General features: G+C 52.6%; 6 protein-coding genes across 6 annotated transcripts; 4 read left to right on the plus strand and 2 right to left on the minus strand.

Moving 5' to 3' along the window:
• Nucleotides 1-378: 378 nt before the first annotated feature.
• Nucleotides 379-5553, minus strand: NCLIV_033130 (conserved hypothetical protein; the record flags this gene model as incomplete). The annotated part of the gene is made up of 8 exons (XM_003883508.1): nt 379-593; nt 980-1732; nt 1832-2121; nt 2862-3779; nt 4064-4158; nt 4380-4439; nt 4588-4669; nt 5351-5553. 8 exons carry the CDS (start codon nt 5551-5553, stop codon nt 379-381), a joined length of 2616 nt encoding a protein of 871 aa, XP_003883557.1.
• A 1003-nt stretch (nt 5554-6556) lies between these two features.
• NCLIV_033140 (hypothetical protein) lies at nt 6557-8711 on the plus strand (the record flags this gene model as incomplete). The annotated part of the gene is made up of 4 exons (XM_003883509.1): nt 6557-6636; nt 7950-8128; nt 8419-8502; nt 8677-8711. The coding sequence occupies 4 exons, from the start codon at nt 6557-6559 to the stop codon at nt 8709-8711; spliced, it is 378 nt and encodes a 125-aa protein (XP_003883558.1).
• Nucleotides 8712-10258: 1547 nt separating this feature from the next.
• On the minus strand, nt 10259-11325 carry NCLIV_033150 (conserved hypothetical protein; the record flags this gene model as incomplete). The annotated part of the gene is made up of 2 exons (XM_003883510.1): nt 10259-10482; nt 11025-11325. 2 exons carry the CDS (start codon nt 11323-11325, stop codon nt 10259-10261), a joined length of 525 nt encoding a protein of 174 aa, XP_003883559.1.
• Nucleotides 11326-12043: 718 nt separating this feature from the next.
• Nucleotides 12044-13296, plus strand: NCLIV_033160 (conserved hypothetical protein; the record flags this gene model as incomplete). The annotated part of the gene is made up of 2 exons (XM_003883511.1): nt 12044-12113; nt 12713-13296. 2 exons carry the CDS (start codon nt 12044-12046, stop codon nt 13294-13296), a joined length of 654 nt encoding a protein of 217 aa, XP_003883560.1.
• Nucleotides 13297-16340: 3044 nt separating this feature from the next.
• NCLIV_033170 (conserved hypothetical protein) lies at nt 16341-19873 on the plus strand (the record flags this gene model as incomplete). The annotated part of the gene is made up of 2 exons (XM_003883512.1): nt 16341-19268; nt 19634-19873. 2 exons carry the CDS (start codon nt 16341-16343, stop codon nt 19871-19873), a joined length of 3168 nt encoding a protein of 1055 aa, XP_003883561.1.
• Nucleotides 19874-22115: 2242 nt separating this feature from the next.
• On the plus strand, nt 22116-26945 carry NCLIV_033180 (conserved hypothetical protein; the record flags this gene model as incomplete). The annotated part of the gene is made up of 7 exons (XM_003883513.1): nt 22116-24448; nt 24691-24771; nt 25157-25278; nt 25401-25519; nt 25746-25988; nt 26142-26308; nt 26699-26945. 7 exons carry the CDS (start codon nt 22116-22118, stop codon nt 26943-26945), a joined length of 3312 nt encoding a protein of 1103 aa, XP_003883562.1.
• Between the last annotated feature and the right edge of the window lie 343 nt (nt 26946-27288).

Below are 27288 nucleotides of genomic sequence, written 5' to 3' on the forward strand. Positions count from 1 at the left end.
TGTTACAACCATGCGAGGGGGCAGATAAACCGCATGGGGTGTGGATGTATTCGTAGCTGTTCCGACGACTAGCAAATCCTCCACAACATACGCTCGCCGGAAAACGCCACGGGTGAGCCGTGGGCTCCAGATAAACATAGTGTCCTGTATCTCCCATCAAAATCATTGAAGGCGTTCAAGGTACTGCTATATTCCGTGACAGGACTCAGTTGTGATAGATGCCTATGAAGGCCTGCAATTCCCTAAGCACGCCACTGAAAAGATAACACCGGCAGACTCTAGGCAACCCGCACAAAACGAAGGGCGAGAGCGGCCTCTGGTCGCTGACATCGGAAACGTTCACTGACAGGTAACCCAACGGATTCTACATTCCACCCGTCACCCAGAAATTTTTGGGGCCGCCAGTCGGGCACGCCTCTGTCGCTCGAGATCCATAACACGTTTCCAATGTTCTGGGGACAACTGCCCAGGTCCGCGGCGGCATTTCTCGACTGCATCGTCTGAGCGTGAGCTGTGATGAAGCGGGGAGCATCCCTCTCCAAACGATGCCGACATGGAGTCCGCGAGTACCAGCCAAACAGTGAAATCATCGCCTGCGAAAGCCAAGAGAGAGCAAACCAAATTGAAATCAGACGCACGAACTGAACAGGAAGCCGCCCTACTCGCACGTAGAGTGTCACCGGAGGAGTCACCCGGAACACAAATCGTTGATGGACGGCGCGACGACAGTCGACAACGGCTTTCGTGTTTGCTTCGGAGTTACAAGGGGCGCTGCAACCACCTCAAATACACCTGAGTCTGTCAATAAACGCGACGCACCCGCTCGCTGCGACCTGACTTGCATCTTCCCCTTTCTGCGTGCATTGGCGAAGCACCGTACATCCGAAGAAACGAGCTAACGCTAGACGAGTTGCATCTTCGCACGATACCAGCGCGCGGCGCAGAACCGTGAATATGCCCAACTAGGGCTCCTACTTACTTTTGACACTTCGATCCTCTTGCCGGATGCGTACCCAGTCCTCTATCATCATTTGCCGGGTCTCTTCCGCAATATCGACCCCCTGTTCTCGTCTGCTTGCGGCACCAACCAGGGCCCTCCAGTAGCTCATTTCGCCGTGGCTTAGCCCCTCTGTACCATCAGCACCCGCTGATGTTATTTCCGTTGCGTCGTTGAACCCGGCTCCAGCTTCTGAGCCGCCTCCACAGCAATCAGAAGCTCGATGAGTATTCTGAGGCCCCATACTATTTGAGTTCGTGATTTCTACTGGCACCGGTAGAAGGTGGGGCGCGAAGACAGACGACGACGCCAGGGAAGAGGTCATGCAGATGTTAATGGTGTCCGTCGCAACGCGTTGCTTGGAGAAGATGAAATCGTACGACACGTGCCCGTCAGCCACCAGAGTTTCGAGGGCTCGGAGGTTCTCTGCTGCTTTTTGGTTCAGCTCCTCGAGCTTTTTCGCTTGTTGCTTCTTCCTTTCCTTCTCTTCATTCTCGTTCTTTGCTTCTGTCAAGCTAGGCCCAGTGCCTGGCTGGCTGGAGGACCCATATTCACACTCGTCGTGCAACGCGCCGCTTTCACGTTTCACGCACGAGGAAGGCGCCTTGCACTGCTCAGATCTGGCGTCGGCCTCGACGATGCGACGGCACGCATCGTCAAGCGTTCTCTTTGACACTACCTCCGGCTCGTCAATCAGCAGGATAGTTCCTCGGGCCAATTGTAAAGCTCCCCGTGCTGTAGTACACACACGTCCACATGTAACAGACGGCGGAGATGCAAACGGGCTATCAGGACGCTACAGCAGTAGTCTGCGGTGTACCGAATATGGCTTACCAAGTCGGCCCAGGGTATCCTCTGAAGCGTCATCGAGAAGGAGTTTGGGTGTCATGGAGCTTGTTGCCAAAGCCCTGGGGCGTACAGATACCCCAACCAATCGTGGCACAAGGCTCTCGAGGATCGTCATCAAGGTTCGACTCTGGTGAGAAAATGAACAGTTGCATCCACTGCGCGCACCACCATTTCCCCGCACGTTTTCTGTTGGGCAATGTTCTCCGTTCCCTGACGTCGTCTTTTGGTTCACGAGGGGAAGCAGCTGCTGGTCTTTGCCTTGCTGACTAGAGGGCCTGTACACGAAGTTCAGGCGTAGGCGCGAAAATGGAGTGCCATCGTCATCTGCCGAAGATGCGGACGTCATTCGCCGGCAACAGAGGGCGAGCAAAAGGTATTCGGCCGCCAGCCGGTCGCCGCCCAGGCCTCTGGAGCGCAACAAGACGCACTCAACGTCAGTCATGGTCGAGGGAAAGCATTAGCTGATGGATTAGATCGGAAGTACCGATGAGGGAGCCAAGCACTAAACGGTATGCATCGACACACCGGGTTGCCTAGGCAACGTACTCCGGCGGCCAGTAAAGAAAACTGGCGGATCAAATTTACGAGGCCTCTTGTCTAGCGAGTCAAGTGCAACACCCGCCTCATCCCTACGCGTTGGGGATACCTATGCAAACTGGTTGGCGCATCAGAGCGTCCCCATATAGTGAATCATGAAAGGTGAACAGACCGAGCTGGCCGATGCTATAATTCACTTCTTGCTTTCGTGTGCTTGCGCTGCTGCACCCTAAACGAGAAACAAGCAACGCCTGCTGCCTCGTCTCGCCAGCAGCTCTATCCAAGTGAAAAAAAGAATGCCCAGCAAAGCGGCACAAACTGCGATGTGCGCGAACTAATGCATGTGCTGCGAGCGGACTCATCAATGTACTTCCGCGCAACGTAACTGTACGTAACGTTCCCCTGCACACTCAGAGTTTTTCAGTTCTGGTAGAGGAAAGAGGGCCTTCTTCGTTCGTAGCGCACGCGTTTGGCTTACTGTGAGAGGAAGCCGACGAGGGCTTCTCTGCGGACCGACGTGTCCTTCGATTCTTCAGGCGACTGAAGAGCCGGTGCGTCTGATGAGTCCAGCTGGCATCCCGCGTCGTCTTCGTTCTTCAGGTTTTGCACCTTAACGGCCTTCTCTACCACCGACCGCGAGAGCGAAGAATGAAAGAGACAGCGGTCCATAACGGGGTTGAAAAAACAGACGCGTTTCCAGTCAAACACATGGAGACGGAAAGTCATGCCTTTGGAGGCGACCGATTGTGTCGATGCGCCTTCTATGGTGGTGCAAAGACACCTAGAGTGTATCCCCTGCTGCGGTTCAGGCTTGACGCTGATTTCTAGGCAAGGCGACGAGGCGCAGGCCACGGTGTGAACCTGTGCGGAGTCCCCCTCAGAGGCTGGAAGGACCGAGAGAATGCCAACCGCATCAATAAGATCGTTCAGTAAGAGCCCTGGCTCCCCCGATGTGTTTGGCGCAGAGCCGTCCTCTCTTGCGATCCCTTCGGCGCAGCGTTCTCCAGATCCAGCATCGTCGCCTGCTGCTGTGTACAGCAGAAGCGTACAGTTGTCCAGAGCCGCCGGAACAGGGGACCGGCCAACCCGTTCTTCGTCTCCAGGGCGCGTGAAGCTCTCTGCCTCTCTCGCCTCTGGACGAGTGCTTCGTCGGGCTAGACGCCTGCACCAGGCTGTCTCTCCAGGGACGGAAACACAGTGGTATGGCCAGCGGTTCCAGATCTGTACAGGTAAGACACCCCCTAGTCCAGTTTGATGCTCGTCAGAGTCTAGGGCCGAACTAGGAAAGTTTGCCGCCGCAGAGAGGCTGTAGAATTCGGAAGATGGCAGTGAATCGTTGCCGCGGAACCCATCTTCACCCGATGTACCCAGGGCAGAACAGCACCGAAGAGTGTCGCTGAGCAGCACAGGCGCACGAGCAGCGAACGCAAGGCACACGCCAAAAATGGGTGGGAATAACGAAACGCAGACAACAACACGAAGAAAAAGAGAGAAGTAGCAGAAATTATCTCTCTCGAAGTTAAAATCAGTAGCACACAACAACTCTTCGGCGCGAAGCGAAACCAATACGGAGTGCAGTGTCTGGACTGAGCAGCCTCTGGCGAGGTCCTCGTGTAGGAAGAGCTCCAGGCGAAACGCGCAGACACCGTAAAGATGGCGAGCGAAGCCTGTGTGACTCACCGGTATTTGCTCGTGTGCCAAACGACTTGGCCGGGCGACTTCTTGCATGAATGTGGACACGGCACTGCGCCTGCGTAGAACTCCGTGTTCAGCGGCTGAGAAAAGAGCGCACACGAGATGACACAGACACGGTCGACGAACGAGCCTGAGTCTGTGCTCGACAGCGTTGTCCGCCTGTCCTTTTGCGGAGTCGAGCTGGGCGAGCGTCGCCTCGTTATGTTTCGGCAACACCTTGCAGCGTGCAAAGGGAAAATGTCACACTGCGTGCAACCACGGGGATTTACTTCCGTTCAGCTGTGGGACCCTAGGACCGTACCTGTTGGACGAGGCCGCGGTACCGACAGACCTTGCCAGTCAGTCCGAGAAGCTGCTGCTCCTGAGCATCCAGTGCAGACAGAAATTTCGACTTCGCGATTGGAAAGAAAAACGGAAAAGGTAGTCACTACGCCAGCCTGCTTCGTGCGACGGCATGCAAAATCGTCGAGAACAATACGGCATTGTAACGCCTTCGCGCAGGATCTTACTGAAACGTCGCCGAGAAGGTTGAGATCGACCAGCTGCTCCCCGTTCTCGAGGAAAGCGTCACGAAGAGCTTGGATGTCTCCCCTGAGAACATCGAGCCCCGAGATAATCCAAAGAGAGATACGGGGTCTGATTGCACGTTTTCAATGGCTTCAACCTCCGATTAATGTTGCGCGCGGCATTTTGCAACTTCGATCAGCCGTTCGCTCTGTATTCGTTTCCACAGTTTCCGAGTCACACCGGTCCATGCAGGGAAGAGATTCGTCCTTATACGTAGAAGCAATGTTCACGGAGAAACCACATTCAGAGCAGTGAATATTGACCTATCACGTAGAGCGACTGTCGGTTTTGGAGGTCCGGAGTGTGTTGCACTTGCTGGATATGCGTGAATCGAAATCTGTGTATATGCACGTCAACCCCAACAAGAGACTGTCCACGCATGACCACGTCACGTTCCTATGTGCATGTCAAGGCTTCTGGAAACGAGAGGGGGAGGTGAACAAATGGAGAGCAGGGATTTGGGACCCATTCACAAAACACCGCAGGATGCGATGCAGGCGAGAAAACAGGCAATGTGTCAGCATGTGCGAACCAACGGTGGATTCCAGAAATCCAAAAGGAAATGTAGGGCGACGGGGTACTTTGCCCGGTTGCCACAGCAGTGACAGAGCAGACGCTGTGGGAAACGCGGTGTGGAAGTATCGGTGCGCAAGTTTCATTCCAGAGCAAGAGAGAGAGAGTGGGGTGGCGAGACAGAACACACACCATTCCTCTGAGGGAAAAACCCGGCGTCCTTGTACTTCTCCCCGTTGAAGCGCCGCTAGATGTTGGTGAAACCGCTCGTCGACCAGCCTAAGAGCGACACTCTCCTCGTCACTGTGACAAGAAACAGTCACGCGGGTGTCCGTGCCCGAAGGGGCCGCCGCTGGTTCCAGCGTGTCCTCTCGCGTCTGAGCCATTGCTGTCATCGTTGTTAGTGAGGAAACGCGTCGGGTCCTGGAGCTAGTGCTGAGTGGAAGATCGGGCAACCATCAACGACAACACTCGCGCTCTGCGCGATGGATTTCTCGAGTGGAGAGCACAACGCGCGTAGCACGCAGAGCCGGACGGGGGAGCGCGTCGCGGGAAAAAGTCCCGTGTAGAGAGTGAGAAGGTTGGGAAGGACAGCTTCTTTCACGCGTTTACCCCTTCCTGCGTCGACTGTTTCCGCGGGCTGTTGATTACGGATTGCGTGTTCGGCATGCGTCTCATGAGAAAAACGGCTTTCTCTTCCGCGGACGGGGGCTGTCGGATGGAAGCCGGTCTCCGCTTCTAGCCTACTTTCACGAAGAGAGTTTGATGCACGAATCTCCTCGCAACGAGCCCTAGCTGGAACTCAAAACATGGCAAAATGCCGCGAACGGACTGGGGAATATCGGGGACTCACACAATCGACTTGAGTGGAATAACTCGATATCTGACGGAGGGCAGCCCCATGGAAAATTACTGGGTTTTCGTGTCGCCGGTGTCAAGTTCATTCCGTGGATTCGCAAGACCAACCCAGCAGGTGACACTGAGAGAGAATCTCTTCATTTAATGGAACAGTTTTTTAACTTTGCTTTTGGTAAAAACGCACGAGACACGGTTATAAGGAGGTGGGGGGTGCGCTGTCTCCGGTGTGCCACGGAGTCTCCTAGCACACACTGACCATTTTAAAAGTCGGGGCGGGGGGGTGGGGATGAGGAAGATCTGAAAAAGCTGAGACACAGGGAAGCCAGAAGTGGATCGTGGTTTCAGAGCGCACTGTGAGGATCTCTCTTTTATTTTTCAGAACTCGATTGGCGTTTTTTCCTTGTCCCCACCGATTTCACCCTGCCGCAGCCGGCGACAGTTAAAAGATTGCCGTTTGAAGCCCGGTATCCGTTTTTTTTTTCGTTTTTGTGATTTCGATCCCCGCATCGTTGGAATCTTTGCGATCTCTGCTCATTCATCATGTTGCAGCTGAACCCCCAGTTTGACGCCATCGGCAAGCAATTTGTTCAGCACTACTATGCCACATTCGGGGCTCAGCGGTAAGTGATGGTAACTTTGGCGAAGGTGTGTACGCTCCAGGGAGGAGGTACTTTTGGTCATCTAGTCACAATTGTTTGTTACCCCTGCTTTGATTTGTGCCGAGCAAGAGAAAAGCACAAAAGGAAGGTACCGGCTTCGTGACGAAGTGCAAGGCTGTTAAGAGAACACTAGATTATTCCGTAGAAGCCTGGGGAACTCGAGATCTCTGACACGTCTTCTCGGTACGAAGGCCCTCCCGTTATCCTTGCAGCGAGACTGTATCACTCACCCGCTAGGGAATGACGCCAAGGGGAAAAGTGTTCGCCCAACAGTTTCCGCTGGAAGATTACGTAGAGCGGCCTCTTTCACAGCGATTTTCCGTGTGTGCATGTGTGTGTCGGCTGCCGTCAACGTTTTGGGGACCTCTGGAACGCTCGCTTACGGTTGGTGACATTTGGAGTGAATAAGCTGTATCCGGTACTAACAGCTCAGCGGTGAAACGCATCTGTTGTAAGGTGCAGATGCCGCCTTTACCGGCGACGTTTTTTCAAGAGGTGCCTCAGTCCGTACCCGACGCCATCACTCTCGCCCGTGCCCATTTTCTGTGTTGGTCTCAATAAACAGCTACATGGCGAGCACGGCTTATTGCTTTTGCCTCCTTTCTCTTCCTCTGTGGAAGGGCCGTCACAGTACTGAGACAGGGGCACTTTCGTACCACAGAAGCGCAGTTCTCTATGCAAATGAGAAATCGGCATCCTGGCAGGCCCGATATTACCAGGGGTATTTTCTGACCTCGCGGTGCCTGTGCAAGGACGCGCGTGTTCGGTTTTTTTTATCTCTAGCCTCAAATGCCTTGACGACGCCATTTGTTTGGGATTGAATCTCCGTGTAAGACGGTGTCGTTTTCTATAGCGAGATACATGGAAGACGGCAAGTTGCCGACAAATGCAGTCCACAAGGAAAGCGTTTGAATTCACGCTGTCCATGGGGACTGCATTTGGATGTCTTGCTTTCTCTCCTTATGGCAGAGGAAGTCGCCCCTGCGAATTCTGTGACAGCTGAGGCACATGGCCGGGCGATTCTGGAGATCGCCGCTCCTGCTACTCGTTCCGCTGCAGTTTAAGCCTGATTTGGACATGCGTTCCACCATGCGCAACAAGAAGATTGGTTATTGGGACATGAATGCAACCGTACATATGCGCCAGCATCTGCCTTTCCTCAGGAGGCACCCTGCAGCTGGATCCTATATCCACTATTTATAAGCAACTGTCCTTCCATTGACGTTCCAGTCACCCACGTTTTTCACTGTGTTGCTCTGTGCGGTGTGTACCAGGGAAAAACTGGCGGAGCTCTATACCGAGCAGTCGATGATGACGTACGAGAACGAACAATTCCAAGGTGTTGGTGCGATTTTGGCGAAATTGCAAAAGCTTCCAGCTGTCGTGAAGCACAACGTCGTCACCTGCGACTGCCAACCAACTCCAAACAATGGAATTGTTGTCCTTGTTTCCGGTAAGCAGTTTGGAACCACGCCTTGCCATATCGTAGGGGTATGTCCGTCGACAGTCGTGCAGAGGTTAAACGAGAATATGCTGTCGTAGTCCGACGTGCACATATTCACGTATGTGAAAATGCATTTCTCTGTACGGGCAACATTGTCATTTAGTATGTATATACATATATATATATATATATATACATGAACCGTGCAGTGAACTACAGGGAGAGTTGGGGTGGAACGATTCTTCGTTTCGAGGCTGGAGCACTTCTCCAGTGTAAATTTGTGTGTTTTGTTGTCGCAGGTGATTTGGCAATTGAAGACAACCCTCCGATGAAATTCTGCCAGACGTTTAATTTGGTTCCCAATGGCGGAGGTGGCTATGCAGGTGAGGCAGAGGGCAGTTCATATCAGAGAGGACAGCGTCTTGAGAGCAGACTTGTTCCAGTTTGAGAACTGATTTGCAAAGGAGCAGGTAGCTGTCAGTTGGGTGGTGAGAAGAGTCGTGAATCACACATGCATTCTGAGGGTTGTATATTCCTCTGGTGTGCTGTGTATGCAGTTTTCAACGACATTTTCAGGTTATGCATCGGCTAAGTTGAGACTGATGTGCTTATACATGGAGAGTCTCTTCCGACAGTCAAAGGGAATTAGAACCCGTCTCACGAATATCTAGCTGCCCTGTCCAGTGTTCGGCCGTTCAATGTGCCGCGTCTCGAAACTGTACCATGCGGAGCGGAGTCACGGCAAACCCCCGTGACCGTGTTCCACGCTGTACAGGGAGAGAGTGGGGACAAAAGACCACAACTGGTAATTTTCTGCGTGGTGGAAGATCAAATGTCTGGATGATTTTACTATAACGCAGCTGCCGCTAACCATTGACGCCGCTCGCGGAAGTGACGACTGGCAGTGCCAAAAACCTGCAGGACGCGTAGGCGGTTGAGGCAGATGTAGCAAGAGATCTTCGCTGTTTTGTACGTATGTTCGTCTCCCCTTATGGATGGTAGAAGGAAGCGTCTACTACTGCAGGGCTCCTACAGACGCCAGCTGTCGCCTGGAGGTATTGGTACTTCAGGATAAACCTTGGCTTCCTGTAGTTAGCGAGGTCCTTTGGACACTCGATTAGTGGGTACATAGACTGATAATCTCCATTCCGCTCTTTGTGCATCGTTTCGTGCATAGCCCTGATTCAAGTAGCTCGGCACTTTCCACAAACGCACGACAAGGCAGCCTCGACCCTGAGATAGCTCAGAAGCAAGATCAAGGGTTTGGCTAAGCACTGTTCAAATTCACAGTATCACAACCGTTTCCGCGTACCTGCTTCAAGTCAAATTTCCTTCAGGATCAACAGCATTGTTTCTGGGCGGATCCGTCCTCGTATCCGTAAAATATAGGCCACGAGAGGAAAAGGGCGACCTAGTTCGTGCGCATCAAATCGACTGTATTGCTGTTGCCGTCTCATGTCAGTGTGAACTCGTACCAGTACTTTAGCTAGTAGACCTGCCTAAGTTGCCTCTCATTATCTCCTATGGCTGCCCAGCGTTTTCACGTTGAACTTGTTTATTCTCGTATGTGTAAGGGTAGCTATTTGTTGCTCGTTGTAGCTTGCGGAATCATGGGATATAGTATTGTCGCTACTCTCAACTACCAGAAGTTTCGAACTGCAATCTCTGGAGATAGGTGTGCAGCAACTCAAAGAAAAGTGAGGGCGCATGTCTCGGCTTTCTGTAGCGACACCCGGAATTGGCCATATATATGCCATGGTTGAACTGATGGTAGAGGCTAAAACTATCAAATGTCTTGCTTGTTCGTGGGGGTTTGCGGGTAGCGCGTCACTGCCGCGTTGACCACCAAAGGGAGAAATAACCAAGCGGGAAACTGTTCAGATTGTCGGGTGCGAGGAAGCATGGAGACGTTTCGATTACCGAAGAAAGAGAACAGCGCGGTTGTTGCAGTCGGCGCACGTGGAAGTCGTTACGGCCTTGGGAACACAGGGGTGCGGCGAGGTTGAGCGGAGGCCCTACGAATTTGCGAACTTGATTTAACGGAGTTAGTGCTCCTCAGACACAGAAAACCTTATGTTTATGGCAAAAGGCCGTGCCTTCTAACCAGATAAATCAGACTCCAACACAAAAGAAGGGAGCTCAAACTGATTTCCTGCACGCCGCCTTTGTCTCATTGATGACGCTGGCCGTGGACAGCTCCGAAGTCTCAGTGTCAACCAAAAAGGGCATTGCGGCAGGTGCAATAATGCATACTGCTACGGCTCCAGACATCGTGAGGCCATGAGGCTGAAGAAAGCGCGACACCAGATCCGCAGCTTTCTGGGCGTCGATTTCACTCGTCTTCCAAGGAGCTCCAAGCCGACCTGCACACCAGGCAGGCAGAACGAACAAGTCATCCCAGCAATGTCTTCTCCGATCTGATATACTTGGCCGTTCTTGTGGCTCAAAGAGGTCGCTGCTCTGTTATCTGTTAATTGTTTGCTGTTTGAGGAAACGTGCACTGCCCCCTTGGAGGCATTCTTACGAGCTCCGCATCATGCTACAGTTGTGGCTACAAAAAAGTTTGTATTGGCAAGTGCTCGCAGTGTTGGCCTAGCCCCTAGAGATATAGAGCCGAAACACCGCCCACGATGCTCGTGACACAGCTACATTTCTGGATAAAGCAGTTTTCCAATCCAGAGAACCCAGTGTCGCACCGACGCAGCGACAGGTGAAACGGTTAGGGTGTTGTGCGCTGCCTAAAGGAACGGGCAATGGGCATGTAAATTTTGGTTCATCCTGCAGTTGATTAGGATATGTGTGGGGAAAAAAGGACCGGTATGTCTTCTGTTTGCGGTATATTGGCTTGTAAAGGAACTAGGCTGTGCTAGACACTTTCAAATGTGTATTGCTTCACTAGCCTTACCAGCAAACTCCTCCAGGAAGCATGCGGGGTCAACGCCGGTGAGATTACAGTCGAAGCCCGCAGTCTCAGCAACACTAGCGCTGCTCTGCTTGAGCTCGTCCGACTGCGTCAACATCGCTCCAGGGATTTGCTGCAGAACATCGCGTAGTCGGTAGTTGTCCCCATCGCCAAGCAATTCGAAGAGCATACCGGTTGGGGACCCGCCAGACGCGAATAGGTCGGCGAGATCAATGTCTTGAGCGGATGACACACTTGTCAAACCAAGAAGAATCACGGCACCAAGAGCTGAAAAAAGAGCCATCGTGTAGGATGACCCAAGGATAGGGAGCAACTGGCCTGGACAGTGGTGCGAACCTTTGGAACAAATTTGTGGACACACAGGAGGAACTACCTGTTGGGACTTGCCAACAATCACTTTCGCGGTGGTTCGTAGCCGTGGCAGGCGTTTAGTTGAAGCTGTTTTCGGGTGGAGGAAACTCCGATTCATGGTGCACAATTGCAGGATTTGAACATGGGTCTACAGCGTGCTGGTTCCGAGCCTATACAGACGCAAAAAGCGGCAGAACACGATCCTGTTCTCCCTTGACAGACTTTTGGCTGCCTGACTTGGGAATGCTGCGCGCCCCTAGATTAAGCAATTGTGCAATTGATGCATAACAGCGGATAGACGAAAATAGGTGAGTCTTTCTGTATCTGGTCTTCCGTTGTAGCGATATCTTGCCGCAGTTAGTCATCAGCCTAGGTGCCAGGCCGTCCTAGCGTGTGCCTTGCGCAAGTCAGTTGACGGTCCCAAATCGGCCACTGAAGTTTTTCACGGCACTTTTTTCCAGTTGGACTACGTTTTGCCAAGCACCAAGCTTCCTTTCGTACGAAGTTGGAACAAACTCGTTGATGGCTTGAGGTGTGCACACGGCCGCAAACTGTTGCCGTATTTTTTCGTTGCCAGGTATCCGTTCGCCCGTATCAGGTTCCCACCACGTGGGCAACTGTCTGGTTGGCTGTTTGTTATGGTTCACACCATGAAGGTCTTCGTCCCCGCAACCGTTTTCTGCCTTGGTTCGGGTGTCTTGCTCGCTCTTGCGGAGCCAGGTGAGTAGAATGAACTCAGGCGAATCATGTTCAGACGATTGACGAACACGGCACCCAAGGTACCTACGGAGTTACGAAGTATTGGGGTCCTTCGCAACATATCGAGCCCAGCCTCTGCCACCGAACTTCAGACCGTCACCGAAGGCCTCCGAATACGACGATGGTGCCATGTCCGCTCTCCTCCGTATTCTGTCAGGTTCCTTTAGCAGATATGTCTACCTGAGTGCTGACCGTGTCAACTACTCAGTGGACAAATACGTAGCAGAAAACGTGCAATCTGGGAGGCCCAGGTCTGTCCTCGTAGACCGGTGTCCTTTTGGTGGAGGTTCCGAGATGGCAGCTGGCCAAAAGTAGATAGATTGGGTTGTGGTTCCAGCTACAAAGTACATCGATCGCATTTCGGTTAGCCACGGACGAACGCAGTTCCCAGCACTAATAGATCGTGCTTCAAGTGGTATCTCCCGAGTGTTGACAGCCACTCCTGATGATTGAGGCAACCAGCTAATGGAAACCCCTTAACATATCAAACACCGAAAGAACATGGGCAGGTCTGAAGGATAACGTTTCACCAGCGAGTGTGCCGTGCGTTTTGCTTGCAGATGTTGATTGCCAAGGAGAGTACGGCCCGTGGTCCGTGTGCGAGCCTTTGGAAGGCCATGCAACTCACCATGACAACGAGGACGACTTCAAGCTCGATCGCGGACCAGATGGAGAATTTATCGGTGATTGCTTCCACTTTCAGACTTACAAAATTGTAGTGCCTAAAAGCGGAAATGGGCGTGAATGCTCTCGTAGAGAGGGCTCCAAACGCTTCAGATACTGTGACGACTGCAGCAGGATCCCCTCCGTACACAAGCGCTTGGAGGCCCAACAAGCAACTGACTCTCTCCATACGTTTACCATCATCGCCGGGATTTTCTGTCTGTTCACAATGGTAGCTCTGACAGCCCTATGCGTGCGAAAAGTGTTGAAAGATACGTCAGCTCGGTCAGATCAGGTCACTCTCTACTCTTCTGGCCCTTCGAATTCAACTACTCAACAGCGATATCCCTCTGACACGCGAGGACCACATACTGCTCCAACAGTTACCATGACTCCGGAATACCCGCGCCACTCAGCGAAAACCATCACTGCGGAAGCTGACCGTAATACTGAAGCTGGTGATTCTGAATACGGAGCATAAGAGGGAATAGGGGATTAGGCTGTGTCCCTGTGCGCCCGTAGGCGTTCCATAAAGGTTCCATTACATTCAGGTTTCTATACCGTACGACTTGGCTAAACAAAAAGTATTGCTTGCCATCGTTGATCGCGAGTGTTTCTTGGAACCCTGCTGGAAAGCTTCAACGATTATGTTGAGGCACCACGTTAGTTCACGGGTTCCAGCACGCGTACTGTCATCTGTCATCAAACGAATACTGTGTGGAAAAAAAAACTTTCCTGTTTTGCGGCTGACAGTACACGTACAATTTCCTGATCAACGGATCTGGTAAGGTAAAGCCCTCTGCGCCACGACCGCCACCTGTGCTTGCACCTGTAAGTTGTGGCCACGCGAGGGTGTACTGGTTCGCAAGTTACGAAGCACGCATATGCTCATATGTGCTACAGCTCGAAAAGTGACAAGATCAAAAACAGCAGCGCGCATCTGGTCGCTTGCCGCCATGCCTTGGATAGCTTGCCCGCGAGACCATGTCATACACACTCGTCGACGGGAAGCGAAAACAATTCAATTCCAAATCAACAAAGGAAATATGAAAATAAATGCAAGCAGTTCACGGCGGCAAAATAAATACAGGCAGTGCACCAGCATGTTGCTGCATGGGGTGCACCAACCTAGCAACCTATTGTTGTTACATTACCGGCTACACAGTGCACTCTTCGTTGACCACATCGATTGCCGCGATCAACGTGTGGAAAACAGGATTCGCACGTCTCAGAAGCTCTTACCGAAAGTGTGCCTTCTTACCCCGTAACACAACCGTAAACGATCACTACTTCTCCCGTCTCTTTAGCTACCCACAAATGGAGTTCCTTATACGCACCCGAATTACGCGCGGCACGATGAGTAATGGTGTTTCCGATACACGAAGCAATTGATCCTTCCACTGCCCGCACAACCTTAAATTGTGTCATTGGTGTGCAGCAAAAGCGCTGGGGACTTCTCTAAAATCCCTTACTAGCTTGACCATCGTACCGTATGAGTCGTCTTCGTGGGAAAGCGCCAATGGGTCGAGACACACAGCCACTGTGGTGAGCTGCTTCGGTGGTCTCGCCCGACAGCGGCAGCCCGTTCGGCGGATTGCGCTTGGCGGCGTTCACCGTCGGCCGCCTACAGACGACGCTGTCGACGCCACTATGTGGATGAAGTCAGCGTCGACTCCGCAGGAGGAACCCTTGTAATGAAGACTTCTGTTTTTCACTGTCCTTTGAGGTGACTTTTTTGAACTTAACGCTGCGGAGTTCATGCTTTCAAATATCAGCTCGCTGGTCCGCGTTCACCTGAAACTGGAGGGGGCGAACCGTTCACCCTCCCGCCCGGTTGACTGGACGGTCGGGCGTCCGGGTTACCATTGGTTTGCAGGTAAACCGAACTTCAGGCGACCAGCAGTTGTGCGTGTGTGTGCACTCCAACTACGGTAGGAGAGTGCGTTGTTCCCTGTTCCGCTAAATGACTCGTTATGGTTGGGGCGTATATATGTGCTGTTTAAAGTGATGAACGAGTGCCAACCGATTGTCGTACTGTGGAACACAACGCGGACGCCGTACGGCCTGGCCCCATGAATGCGATCTTCTTCGAAACCGAACAGGGTTTCGGGCAGCATTTTTTTTGTCAGGTCGTACATGCGACGGCAGACTACATTCGTAGTTGTGTGTGGTGTAGTGGTATCGGTGCTCGATGGGAGTTTTTCCACCTAAGAAGGACTGTACGTTACTCGTGAGGAGGTTGAGACGCGTCTCTGGTCGTCGCTGCCGAGCTCTGTGGGCATCTGAGATCAGCGGTCGAGACGTCGAAGCGTTCCGGGGAGCCGCGCCAGGATGGGGAATTCGTAGGACCTATTGCGCCAATAGATGAAACTGAAACATTTTCACAATGCTTCAGTATTTGGTGGCGTTGTTCGGATAGACAGGCTCTCATGTGACTCACGGACTCACTTGATCATTCAGTCGCGACACGTGCGGTAAAGTGGGAAGCTGTCTGAGACGCGTTTGTCATCGAGGTGCAGAGTGGACTTTCAAGCGGTGGTGCGTAGTTATATCCTCGTCAGACTTTTTTCTGAAGGGAGGAAATTAGCATGAAAACGGGAGAAATAACAGCTGCATCGCTTTTCACGAACGATCGTGAGCAGCAGAAGCTTGACGCCACGCGGAGGGGATTCAGACCGTTTTTTAAAGCCGTTGGCTGTGCGGGCTGTGGTTCTGTTAGTGACGCCGTAGTTTCGTGCCGATGCCTGTTACCTGTTTTCTTGTATTTCTCAACTGTCAGAGTGACCAATAAGCCGAGACGTTAGGGACCTTCGGGCGACTACCCGTGACCTCATCGTCGGCAACGCGCAGAAAAGCTTTCCTTATCGGTGATGCCATCACACGTAATCGTTTCGCCTGAAGTAGTTTGAATTGTTCTAGTGGCTCTTTTTAGAGACCTATCTGAGTGTAGCTTGTGTTCGGTTTCTTTGGGAGTTCTGGGGGACGACACAGGCGCACTTGCTGGCGGCGACGAAACCCGTTCCAGCATGTGGGCACCTGTGAAATCAGGGGTTGTTTGCGATCATAGAAGGAGAAGTGGCGCGATTGAAAGTCGCACAATAACACAAACTCTGAATTGGTAGCATATAAGATGTATTTTGCGAGTGGTGGCGTATCCTGTTTTCTAGAGAACTGTTGCGGTTATGCCCGCACACGCATCCCAGAGAAGTTCTCTGCTTGAATCCCGATCGGAAATTGCATGTGTACAGGCACCAGACAAGGCCACCTCGAATGAGTGTCAAACTGTGCTAGTGTTTGGGGTTGTGGGTGGTCTCGGATTAAGGTGACTTGGAAGAGGTTTGTGTGTTAACTGTACACAGGAGTTTCCCCAGACTGCTCGCGTGTTACCACAGGTGACTGCTGTGGTGGTAGGGGGCGGTGTATCGCTGGTCACTGCTCTTGTTTGGAACTGCAGGACGTAAGACACACTACTTCTTGGACAGTGACATCCGGAGGCTAGTGGAGCAGTTGTGGGTTCTCGCAGCCATGATGCAGGGACCTGGGTTCATGGCCGGGACGGAACGGTCATTTCCATTGGCAGACGGTGACTATCCTTTTAGCTCGGGACCACATTCTCCTGCAATATCTGACGTGGATGGTGGTACGGTCACGCCAACAGGACCACCTCGAAGCTTCATCCCTTTGTTGTCTCACCGACTGTCGGCCATTCAAGCTGACGGAAACCGGGATCGTGAGGTGGTCGATGCTTCTGTTTCGTGCGAGCAGGGCTTGGACAGAGGTTCCAAGCACGAGTTTTCGCCGTGCCACTCAGAGTCATTCTTATTACAAGAAACGAGTCCCTTTACCCCTCCCACGCTTTCAGACTCTAGCGATGCCGGCTGGCTCGACCTGCGACATACCCACTCATATGGTGGTTGCTCTGATGTGGATGTGGGGTTCGGTCTTCTTGGATTGGATTCCCAGGCTCCAGGAGTGCTCGAGCTTCTGAGTAAGGAGGGACACTCGACGTCCGCCCCTGTGTGTCATTGGGGGTGGAGTGGTGATTCGGCGGATGCCACGGGGACGAACGAGGTACACGCGCCGGGTAACAGTTGGCGGTCTGTTGCGGACAACGGTTCGGAAGGCTCCAAGTCCACGCTGTTGACGGCGCAAAGACCCTGTGTTGGGGTGGATGGCACTCACGTTACAGGAGGACAGTCTGAAGGAACGCGACTTCCCGAAACAACACTAGGCTGGGTGGCAGAACGCGGCGAACGGTGTGGGGCAGCAGGCAATTCGCTGCATCAGATTATGAGCGCTCGCCTTCTATCTGGAGGACACGACACATCTCAGAACTCGCTGGCTGGAGAGCACTCAGTCGGATCCAACAAGAACGAGCCAATGGATATCTGTGGCTCGGTGTTGACTGCCAGCACACAACCGTGCTCTACCCGGTCAAGTCCACAGGACTGGAGCCCTGTGATACAAATGAAGTGCTCCACATCGACCAAGGAGATTACTGTAGACATGCAGTCCGGGAGTTCATGGAAATGGGGGGTGGTGCAAGTCGATGCGAGTCAGGGAAAACTACTCCAGGAGGGCGCGCAGTGCACCCAGCAGTTAGCGCAAGGTTTGCGTCAAAACACCGAAAACTGTTACAGGTACGCCTGGCAGACACAAGAACAAGTTGTCGCTTCAGGCGAAACGAATTTGCAAAGACCAGCAACGGCACATCACCACGTTACCAGACACGTTTCGTGTGGGCGACGTGATGAGCAGAGGAGTAGACACGGACAGTGTGGGGAAGATGGGGTGCAAGCGAGAAGCAATCCAATTTCGCGTTTCGTGGTGGCTCAAGGAAACAGGAGTGCAGTTGGTGGTTGCGGGAGAGATGTCATGCCGCAATGCGTCAGGTATGAGAGAGAAACTTACGAGCCGAGCCGCAGCTTACGGCCATCCAAGTCAGCCTTCCCGGAGGTATGTATTAGCCCATCATCTCTAACCCGATCCACAACAGCAACGTCGATGACGGGACCTCCGCCTGAGAAGATTGACACTTCGTCCATGATATCCTCCCTACCGTGGTCTGAAACTGATTCCGAACACACCCGGGGCATGCTCGCAGGCAGCCGCGAAGCTCCGTCAGATCGCATCCTTCGTGGGGTATGTGCATCCAAACTAGGCGACAGAGTGGTGCAGGCTTTGCCAAGTGGAGCGATTGCAGGAGCGGGGTACCAGGCTGTCGATCCCATGTGGCCCTCTGCACTCTCTGGCGCATCACAATCTCGTCGAGTCCAGAGAGGGACTGGCCAGTTTTGGAATAGAGCCCAGGGGTCAATGTGGAACTCAGGCGGCAGGTGGGACGTGAGAGAACCACCACATGCTTTTGGGCAGTTTGACGTAAATACGTCGACACTGATCCCGCCGCGGACAGTCACTGGAGTCGACCAGCAGAGGGAGGATGTCTTATGGCCACGACAGTGCGCTGAGCGAGCACTATCACTTCCTTCCACATTTCAGTGCTCGAATTTCGTAGGGCCACGAATGACGGGTGCCGCCGCCGACGTTATGGAGACAGCTGAGGACACGCAAAGGTTGGGACAGCAGATTTCCCGCCCCGTTGAGCTGGATCGTTTACAAAAGAAGCCTCCCCATCCAACTTCGTTTCCTGGATGCCCTGGTCCTGGATCGTTCATGGGCCACACCCCGTACACAGGACGTTCTGGTGAGGCGTATGCGTACATTCCAACACGTGAAGTAGCAACAGGTCACGTTGCACAGATGTCCTACAACACAGGAAATGGGACATTCGGTCTCCAACACGGGGAAACACCGGTGGAGAGAGTAGAAGTTAACAGTTCGACTGTAAGCAGCCCTGCATGCTTGAGCTGTTCCAGCGAGACATCACTCGGTCAATCCTCGGCACGAGATTACCTTTCTGTTTGCACCGCGTCATCAGCCTCCGAAAGCGTTGTTGGAAATAACAATTTCACCATAAGGGGTGGGCAACAATTCTTGGGTCGTACAGATGAGGTGGCTGAAGCAACTTTAAAGCATGGGTTTGAGTCGAATGGTTTTGGCACTCGATGCGCAACCGACAACATTATTACTCTTTCGAGCAGCAAGAGAACCAGATTGGATTCGGAAGGGATTACTTATTTGGACGAAGCTAACTTCGTCAAGAAAACCCGCAGGACTGCAGGTGATGGAAAGGAGATACAGGATAACAAACCTGCGAGTCTCGATCCCAGGACGACGGGATCTGTTTTTCCCGAATTGGAATCAGGTGATTGGCACGCGCTAGCGCCTGATGTTGGTGACTGCTGCGGAGAGGGGTCGGAACGGTGCGAGGATGATGCAGGCGGTCAAGGTGACGAGGACAGCAACTTGCAGTGGCACGAAGGCTTTACCCTTCCGCTTGGCAAAGATGGTCGTGGGGAATTGATCAAGAGAATGAGGAGTGTCCACAAAGCGGTAAGAAGCACACCAGCAATGTATCAGCGTTGTGCGTTTAAGTGAACGTGCTGTCGCCAGCAGCGCGCTACCCAAGTAAGGAGCAAACGCAATTCTTTCCATCCAGTCACGAGGCAGCAGCGTGTGTGTGAGTTCGCAGTATTACATAGAGGGACGCCACGGTATGTGAAAAAGATGCTGTTGACGGGTGTTCAAGGGCTATATTACAGAAATAAATGAACGGACGTTGCAATATGTCGAGAGGATAGTTGTGAAGCAGGAAGTCAACCGAACAAGGACATAGTAATGCTTCTGACTTGAGGGACAATGGTGGGGTTTCAGCTGGGGACAATTCAGAGAAGCAGATGTGCTCTTTATTTTGTCAGGACCGAGAATTCTGTCGCTTCAGTCTCGAGGGCATGGGTATCGATTTCAAGCGACTGGCGCACGCAACTGTTGAGGAGCTGTGGAAAATTGCATACCGTTGGGGACTCTTTGGTTACGCGGTCAAATTGTCCAAGAAGTACGGGAAGACAACGACCAGTCAGTCACGGAAGAAGACTCTCCAAAACTCACCAGGGCCTAATTTTCAGGAGGTATCTCCCGCATGCGAGCGCAGCAGGTGACGGTGAAGAGAGCATTATGCGGTGGAGAACAGACGCTGAAGTTTGCTGGTGTGTATTAGTTGCATATATCGACGTCTGTAGCATTGCGGTGAAGCTGTGGTACCTGATTGGCAGTTTCCTTAACCTAGTATTAGATGAACAATAGTAGTTTGTGCACAGGGGGAGCCGCTAAATATTTCGTGAGATTCTTTTGTGCGCGTGACGGCATCAAAAAAGTACCTTCGGTTGACAAAAGAGTACAAAACACTGGACGATCGGACAAATGCGCCTCCTTGTGAACCGAAAACCCATGTTGGCGGATGCGATCACTGATAGTGCTGCATAATATTACACAAGTGTAGCAGGTATGTGAACTAACATTGCTATGTAGTTGCGAAGGGAGCCTACAGCAACTCCTCTGTACAATGCGTCGGAATGTTTACAGATAAGCTTCCTTCGAGGAGTTGTGTCTTGTACTTCGCTGCCCACCTGCACGTTTGCGTACTGCGACGGGGACCAATGCTTTAAGAAGTAGCAGCTGGGGGGAGTAGCTGCAAAATTTGGCAGGGGGGAAACATGATATGGTGTTCTGTAGTCGAGAGGTATGGACGTCGACGCACATCCATTCACTCGGGACACGTGGTAGCTGTGCGAGTGTTCTTGTATTGGGGAGAGGGAGATTAAAGGGGTTGTGCGGATGCCTACCGGAATTTCCGTTACGTCACTGCAACAAGATGGTTGCTAGTCAAAGCGAGATTTTACCTTCGTGATACGCGTGTTACTAAGATAACTCCAATAAAACCGAACCAAAGATACTTCCAACGTACGTTTGCTACCTGGTGGTAAACATTGTTATTGGCGTGCTATTCGGGGTCGAATTGATGCGTCGTCAGGGTGGCACGTCACGAAATGCCACTAGATTACACGACAGCTATACATATGAATCATCTGTAAATGCAGATTTATATGGGAGCTAAAGCCCTGTACAAACTTTGATCTTTTGATCCTCTAGGTAGTCGTTCTCGACAGCGGGGACTGTTTGCGGCCGTCGACGGTTTTGCTGGTATACCTGCAAGAAGTTGCGTTGAAACTGTGCAGCAGGGGGGAATGTGGTGTTTTGAGGAAGGAGGAGACAATCGCATGCATTGTAATAGCAGACTGACATGAAAAGCCCACTAGCTCGCCTGTCGTAACTGACTTCGAAATAGACCTGGACGTTTCGCGCGGACACGCAGGGTCACCTGGGAGTCGGTCACGATGGAATGTTTTATAGTTGTTGGACTAATGTATAAGCATGCCTGCTCACATTTCTGAGTGCATACGAATAAAAATAAGTTTCCGGTGACGATGTTTACGATAGAGGCCATCTGAATCACGTAAGTACCAACAAATCCTCGCAGCTTCAGGATCGAGACTGACGGCGAAGGGCTCGCACAGCTGAATTGTCAAACGTTGCCCACGACCCTCTGAGAGCTTAATATAGATGCTGACCGCTTCATTATCATTTGATCCTGTGCAAAAGCGTGGCATGTAATAAGATGTATACTGCACCCGCTAACATCGTCGCTTGCCATGTCAGCGAGTGTGCATGCATCAACCTATTTTTCGGTAGACACAACAACAGCGTTGTCCTGTTCCTGACGACAACCGGCCCTAGCAAGAAAGAACTGTTGTTCGAATGAATTTTACAACTGATAGAGTGCCACCAAAGAGTTTGGTTCTCCTGTAGAATGCTTGACAATCTCTTTCATAAAGCACAGTCACACGAAGACCGATCGAGGTAACTCACTGTGAGCGATTCACTACATGCAAACATAGTGGCCCAACAATGAGACCTGCCAATTAGCGGTGCCGAGAGTGTCGCTCCGTTGCAGTTTTTTCAGCTTCCTGCACACAGTTAAGAAATTTCTCCTTTTCCACACTACGAAAAATCAGCTTTTTGCGTCCCCTGAAACTACCAGAGGTCTTGTGATGTGTCCCAGTTTTTCTTCCAGCGGCTTCCTGGTAGGCGACCACAATCCTGGTAACCTCTTGCAGCCACCACGGTATTCCTTCTGACTCCCGTACAATGGTCTGGGGGACATTGCCAACGGGTAAGCAAGCATCACGACAGGAGGTTAGAGGAGCGTTCGTGTCATTTTCGTAGCGTTTGTTGTAAAAAACTTGAGACATTTCAGATTCATGAACCTACAAATGGTGGCCCGCCCAGTGGTGTCTTTTGAGAGGGTTAAATGATCCGCTGTTATTCTACTTCGCATCCCTGATGGAATGCCGCCAATGGGGAATGAACACCCTGGAGGCGGACTTGATCGCAGATCTCGAAGGCGAGGATGACGAGAAGGATTCGGCAGAAGGATTTGCGGTTCACAACATTGAGAATCAGGAGTCGCAGTTCGGGGAGGCGACGGCGCCCAGCAACCAAGGGTTACTCAGCAGCATAGGTGACAGACGAGGGTCACGGAGTTCAGTCCCAAGCATCAATGCGGCAAGAGATCGAAATGGAGCTGAAGGGTGTGCCACGAGTTTGCGGGCAGACACTCAAAATTCATGTACTAAAAGCAGGGCTGAGACGCATTCTCCTGATCATTTGTTTCTCTTGACACAGACAGGAAGGTCTCAGGTTAAGGCACTGTTAGCGTCAGCAGATCGAGGAGACCTTCTAGGTGGAACGTTGCAGCTGAATGTCCTATGTCCGCCGACGCCTTCTATTGGAACAGACCACGAGGCTTCAGCGAGATCCGTCGAACACTGTGGTCATAAAACTACGGGACAGTCACAACAACCGCAAGTGTCCGATCAGGTGGAAACATGGTGTACCGAACCGGAATGCAAGACATCGGCGCCAAGGCGCAGGAATTCGTACTTCTCAGATTATTCTCGTGCGCCTCCTGAAGGTAACGACACTGAGACGCGTGCAGCCTATTCACGTTCCTATCAGGCAACGTGGGCGGCGATGTGTGTCCCAGTTAAGCCGAGCTCTCGGATGAGCGACACGGCTTCAGGAGATGGCAAAACGAGGTCGCTACCAGGCTGCTGGGGAAGCAGCGTACTTTGGGAGGCAACAGAGAGCTCAACAGGCGGTGATGACGAGGCTGGAAATGGGAGTTCGTCGGACGCCGCTGTCCAACTGGACGAACCGTTTCTACTTCCCTTACTTTTGAAGTTTTTGGGTGTGTCTATGTATGGACGCTTATGTTGTGTAAGCAAAAGTTTGAAGGAGGCATGCGAAGGACGGTACCGTAGAGGCGGCAGTGCTGCCCAGCTTCAAGAATCGGAAGAACCGCGGAAAGGAAATCAAATTGGAAGCACGAGAGATGTTAAAAGCGCATTCCCCGACGGGACGCCTTGGTCGCTGCTACCTGCGAGTGAAGGAACGCCGAGCGACGAAGGACGGGCTTACCCCGCTTCAATCTCCAGTGCATTTGATGGTGCGTTTGCATCAGATAATGGAGACTTCTGGCTTAGCTTTCTCAGGGACCACTACCCGGGGTCCTTTAGTGAGGAGCTTGAATTTCTGGAAGGTTCTCGACTGCGCACGCCGGGCAAAGAATGCAGTAACAGAGTGGTGAACGCTACACCGACGCTCCAGATGCTTAGCACCCCTGAGGTCGCACGATCGCAGGCCAGCTTCGTGTCCGGCGATATGGAAGTCAGACGAAAAAGGATAGAGCGGGGTAGTACACGCGCTGAAAATCAGGTGCTAGAAATGCAGGATCGGATCCAAGGCGACGCTCCACTGGACGAATTTGGTGCACGGCAGAGGGGCCGCCCTTCCATGGATCATGAGGATTTTGCGACAGGTAGTTTGCAAACGGAGAACGGCCAGCCGGGGCATCAGGCGGTCTACGGGGTAGGGGGCAATGCGGAAACAGGGAGAGACTTCAAACGTCGTCGAGTCGATGAACGCTGTCCAAATGAACCGTCCAACAGTGGGTCTTTCCTAGATTCATCAAACAGTGCCCGAGGGGTGCGGGACGTTGGTAGCGTCGATGCACCAGTGCAGGGCGAGCTGGTGGAGCCACCCTTTTATCGAGCAACCACGAGACCTATGGCAGGCAACAGTTCCTTGTGTAACTTACTTAGTATAGGACCGTCGGGGGGGACAGGTGGTACGGCTTTGACGTCGCCAGGACTACAACGGAACACTGGGCGTAAACAAGGTCAGGAGCCATCCCACTGTGCAAAGGACGAGAGAATGGAGAACTCCAGAGAGGGTGAAGATTCAAGACATGTGACTTGTGGGTGGAGAAATATACCACACTCCGGTCGGACATCCCGAAACCCCGGGGACGCTGCCGCAGGTTGTCTGACACTGGCTTCACGTGGAAGGCCTGAGGGGGCTTCGATTTGCAGTAGCGAAGACGCAGCGACTACCGCTGGGCCGAGTTCATCGACTTGGCTGAGCAAGGACGATGAAGGCATGCAGAGAAGCGCCGGGTCTGCCACGCCGAGCACCGCTTTGCTGAGGGAAGGGACAGCGCACAGAGCAGGACGCGTTTCGGGGTTGGGCGACGATATCGATCCTCTGCTGCTTTGTGTCTCCGCGCGCTTAAGCTGTATGATTCTGGTGACATCGGCGAAGGTTGCGGAAAAGTGGTAAGATGTGTAAAGTTCCATTTGCTCCTAGAACGGGCAGGAGAGTACAGGCGCCACCGTGAGAGACCAGGTGATGTGCCGTTTGGTTGAGAACATAATTGGTAATTATTATCCTATGGCAACCGCCGTGAAAACGTATTTAGGGAGAGCCGGATAATGTGGGTGCAGACGGCACTGGGACCGTTTTTCAAACCGTTACTAGTTGGAATTTACGACCAAGTGTGTTGTTCGCGCTTTTGCAGGCGCGAGCTCGGCCTCGTTGCTGGATGGCGCTGGTTTCAGCGCAACGTGCTTCGACGGATGACTCTGTCACAACTGAGGCAGTAGGTCAATTGCTTCAGGATGCAACGGAGACTAGTGCGAATCCTCGACGGGGCCCGTTGATATTAGTGTGTGCATGTAGTCTCTTACAAATGTACTCAAGCTGCCGTCCAAATACGTGTGCGTGTACTCGTAAGATCTGGGTCCTTTCGACAGTGTCCGAGACAGAGAGAGCGACACGCTGCGAGCCTGTGGTGCGCAGACGCTTTTTGTGCCTTGGTGGTCACGGCCATTGAGTGTGCGACCGGTAAACAAATGCCGATGCTAGCAGGAGGCGTCAAGGTGTGCCGTTGGATTTACCTAGGAAAGACGGCGTGCCGAGATCACGGCGTTTGCGTTTTTTACACACTCCTGCGGACCTCACATGTTTTTGTGGGCCACTGCTAGGTGGGTAGTAAAGGCAAAGCGGGCATCTTGTAGCGCGTCCGCGTCGGCACGCCGGGTTCCGTCTGGAGTTGCGTACCCGTCCGAGGACGCCATCGACCTGCCGGAAGGGGTGGCGAGAAGCAGTAAGTCAGCCAGTCAGCAGGTTCTGCTATCGGCGTGCCCGGTAGGAGCGGTTCTCGAATTTGTGTCATTCTCCCAGTCTTCCTCGATTCAGGGTTCGCGTGCTGCGTGACGATTTGCGCAGGCGACCACATCGCATGGAAAATGACGACAGTGAACTGGGAGCTCTTCTATGAGTCAGTGCAAACTGAAATGGGCTACCGTGCTCGAATGCTCGCAGAAAAGCTCTTTCATTTACACCAGGTTAGCGCATGCGCTTGCGGCGGACGTTGCGCAGCAAGTGGCAATGTTGACAGCTCCGCACTTGCTTTGAAGACGGTCCTAGGAGAAACAACAACAACTGAGCCTCATAAGGCCGGTGCAGTGATCCTGCTTTGGTCTTTGCAGTAACTCGCGTTGACCAGAGTCTCCAGTTTTTCGACTTATCTGGCCGCCCGGTGTATTCCTTGGCTGTAATTCCTTTTTGCAGAGACATGTCGATGCAGTCGGACAAATCGTCGAGGATCGATTTGATTTGGAGCAGCAGCTATTATGCCTCCCCGTGTTCTGTGGGGACTCGAGGGGGACTGACAATGCAGGACCCTTGTCGTCGTTCGGCACGCCGCAGTCGAGTAAAGCGGCATCCGACGAAATGCCAGGGAACCTTACACTTGTCCCCCGATGGAAGAGATGTGTGCCGCAGCTGCGGAGGCTTTCTGACGGAGCTTTTGCTGTAAGGCTTTCGAAGTCGTAGCGCGGTGGCACGCGTTTCGATGCGTAGGTGCAAAGCGATCGCAAAGGCGACGACGTTCTCCGGTTGAGGAGGCATGCGGCAGCGAACGGTACGAATGTGCGACGTGTGGCTTGGCGGCTTGTGCGTCTGCAGCTTCTTAGAGCATTGAACGAAGCCTGGGACGAGTACGAAGAGTGGGCAGAGATGGCGTGCAACGCCTTAGATTGTTTGGACTTTCGGATCACTCAGGAAAGGGAGGCATGTGATCAGCGTTGGCCTCACACCCCGAATCTCGGGGACGCCTCTAAGCTGCAGTTCAGGTGAGTTAACTGTTCAACTTTTTCATGCGAGTTCAAGTGACGAGGAGGGTTCGTGGGAACTCGTGTTCAAATACCGAATAGATGTCTGTGGCCTATAGGCATGCGGCTGCTCCTGGGTGCGGTGTCAACATATTTGAGCCTTGTCAACAGCGTACCGAACCGCCAGGTACCAGATGCGTACAATACTAGGATACACCGCATTTGGACAGCACCATAATGGTGTCAGCATGTACTGATGCGGATCACTAGGCGGGAGGGGGGGGGGGCTGCGGTCGAGACACAATCCAGACGGCAGTTAAAACTCGCCACAGCGTTAGAGCAGCGCGTCCCGTCTTACTACAGGTTCACGAATGTGTAAGCGGTCTTGTACCTTTTGTTTGTGGATGCTAGGAACTTCTGCGTTCTCGATTCCCGTTTGATGCCCTGCATTACCGCGAGTGTCTATGCTCTAATTCACGAGCTCGAATACCAACTCAACCGGCCTTTAGTCAACGTTTCAAGTAATCCACCAGCTTGTTCCTCGGCAGAAGGCCGTCATTCCTGGCACGACGCGCCAGCAGCGGTCCGTACTTCAGGGAAACAACGCTTGCCTGGAGCGCGGGAGGTACATGCGGCCATTGAACGCGGGAGGAGGTGAGCTATAAGCACTACATCCCCTAGCATGAATGAGTTCGACCGCCATGCTATGCCAGCAGTACATCCGCGACTAGGTCTTGTTGGTGAAGTAATTGATTCCTTCGGTCCGGTTGGGCTTTCTTTTTCTCAGGGTTATGGAGCTGTTTGAAGCTTTCCTGCAGCGACTCGAGGAGCTGGACGTCGCCGATGATGGGTTGTCTTCACGGTTGACTCGGGAAGAGTTCCGCCTGTTTTTGTTGACACCCGTGAAACAAACATATAGTCGCTTGTCTCCTGCCTCATGGAAGTGTTCGTGAAAGAGCACGGGTACTGTGTTGTCCGTCGTTGAGGCCGGCTGATGTGAC

Source organism: Neospora caninum, chromosome VIII (assembly GCF_000208865.1).
Source record: "Neospora caninum Liverpool complete genome, chromosome VIII".
In the NCBI taxonomy this organism is placed as follows: Eukaryota; Apicomplexa; class Conoidasida; order Eucoccidiorida; family Sarcocystidae; genus Neospora; species Neospora caninum.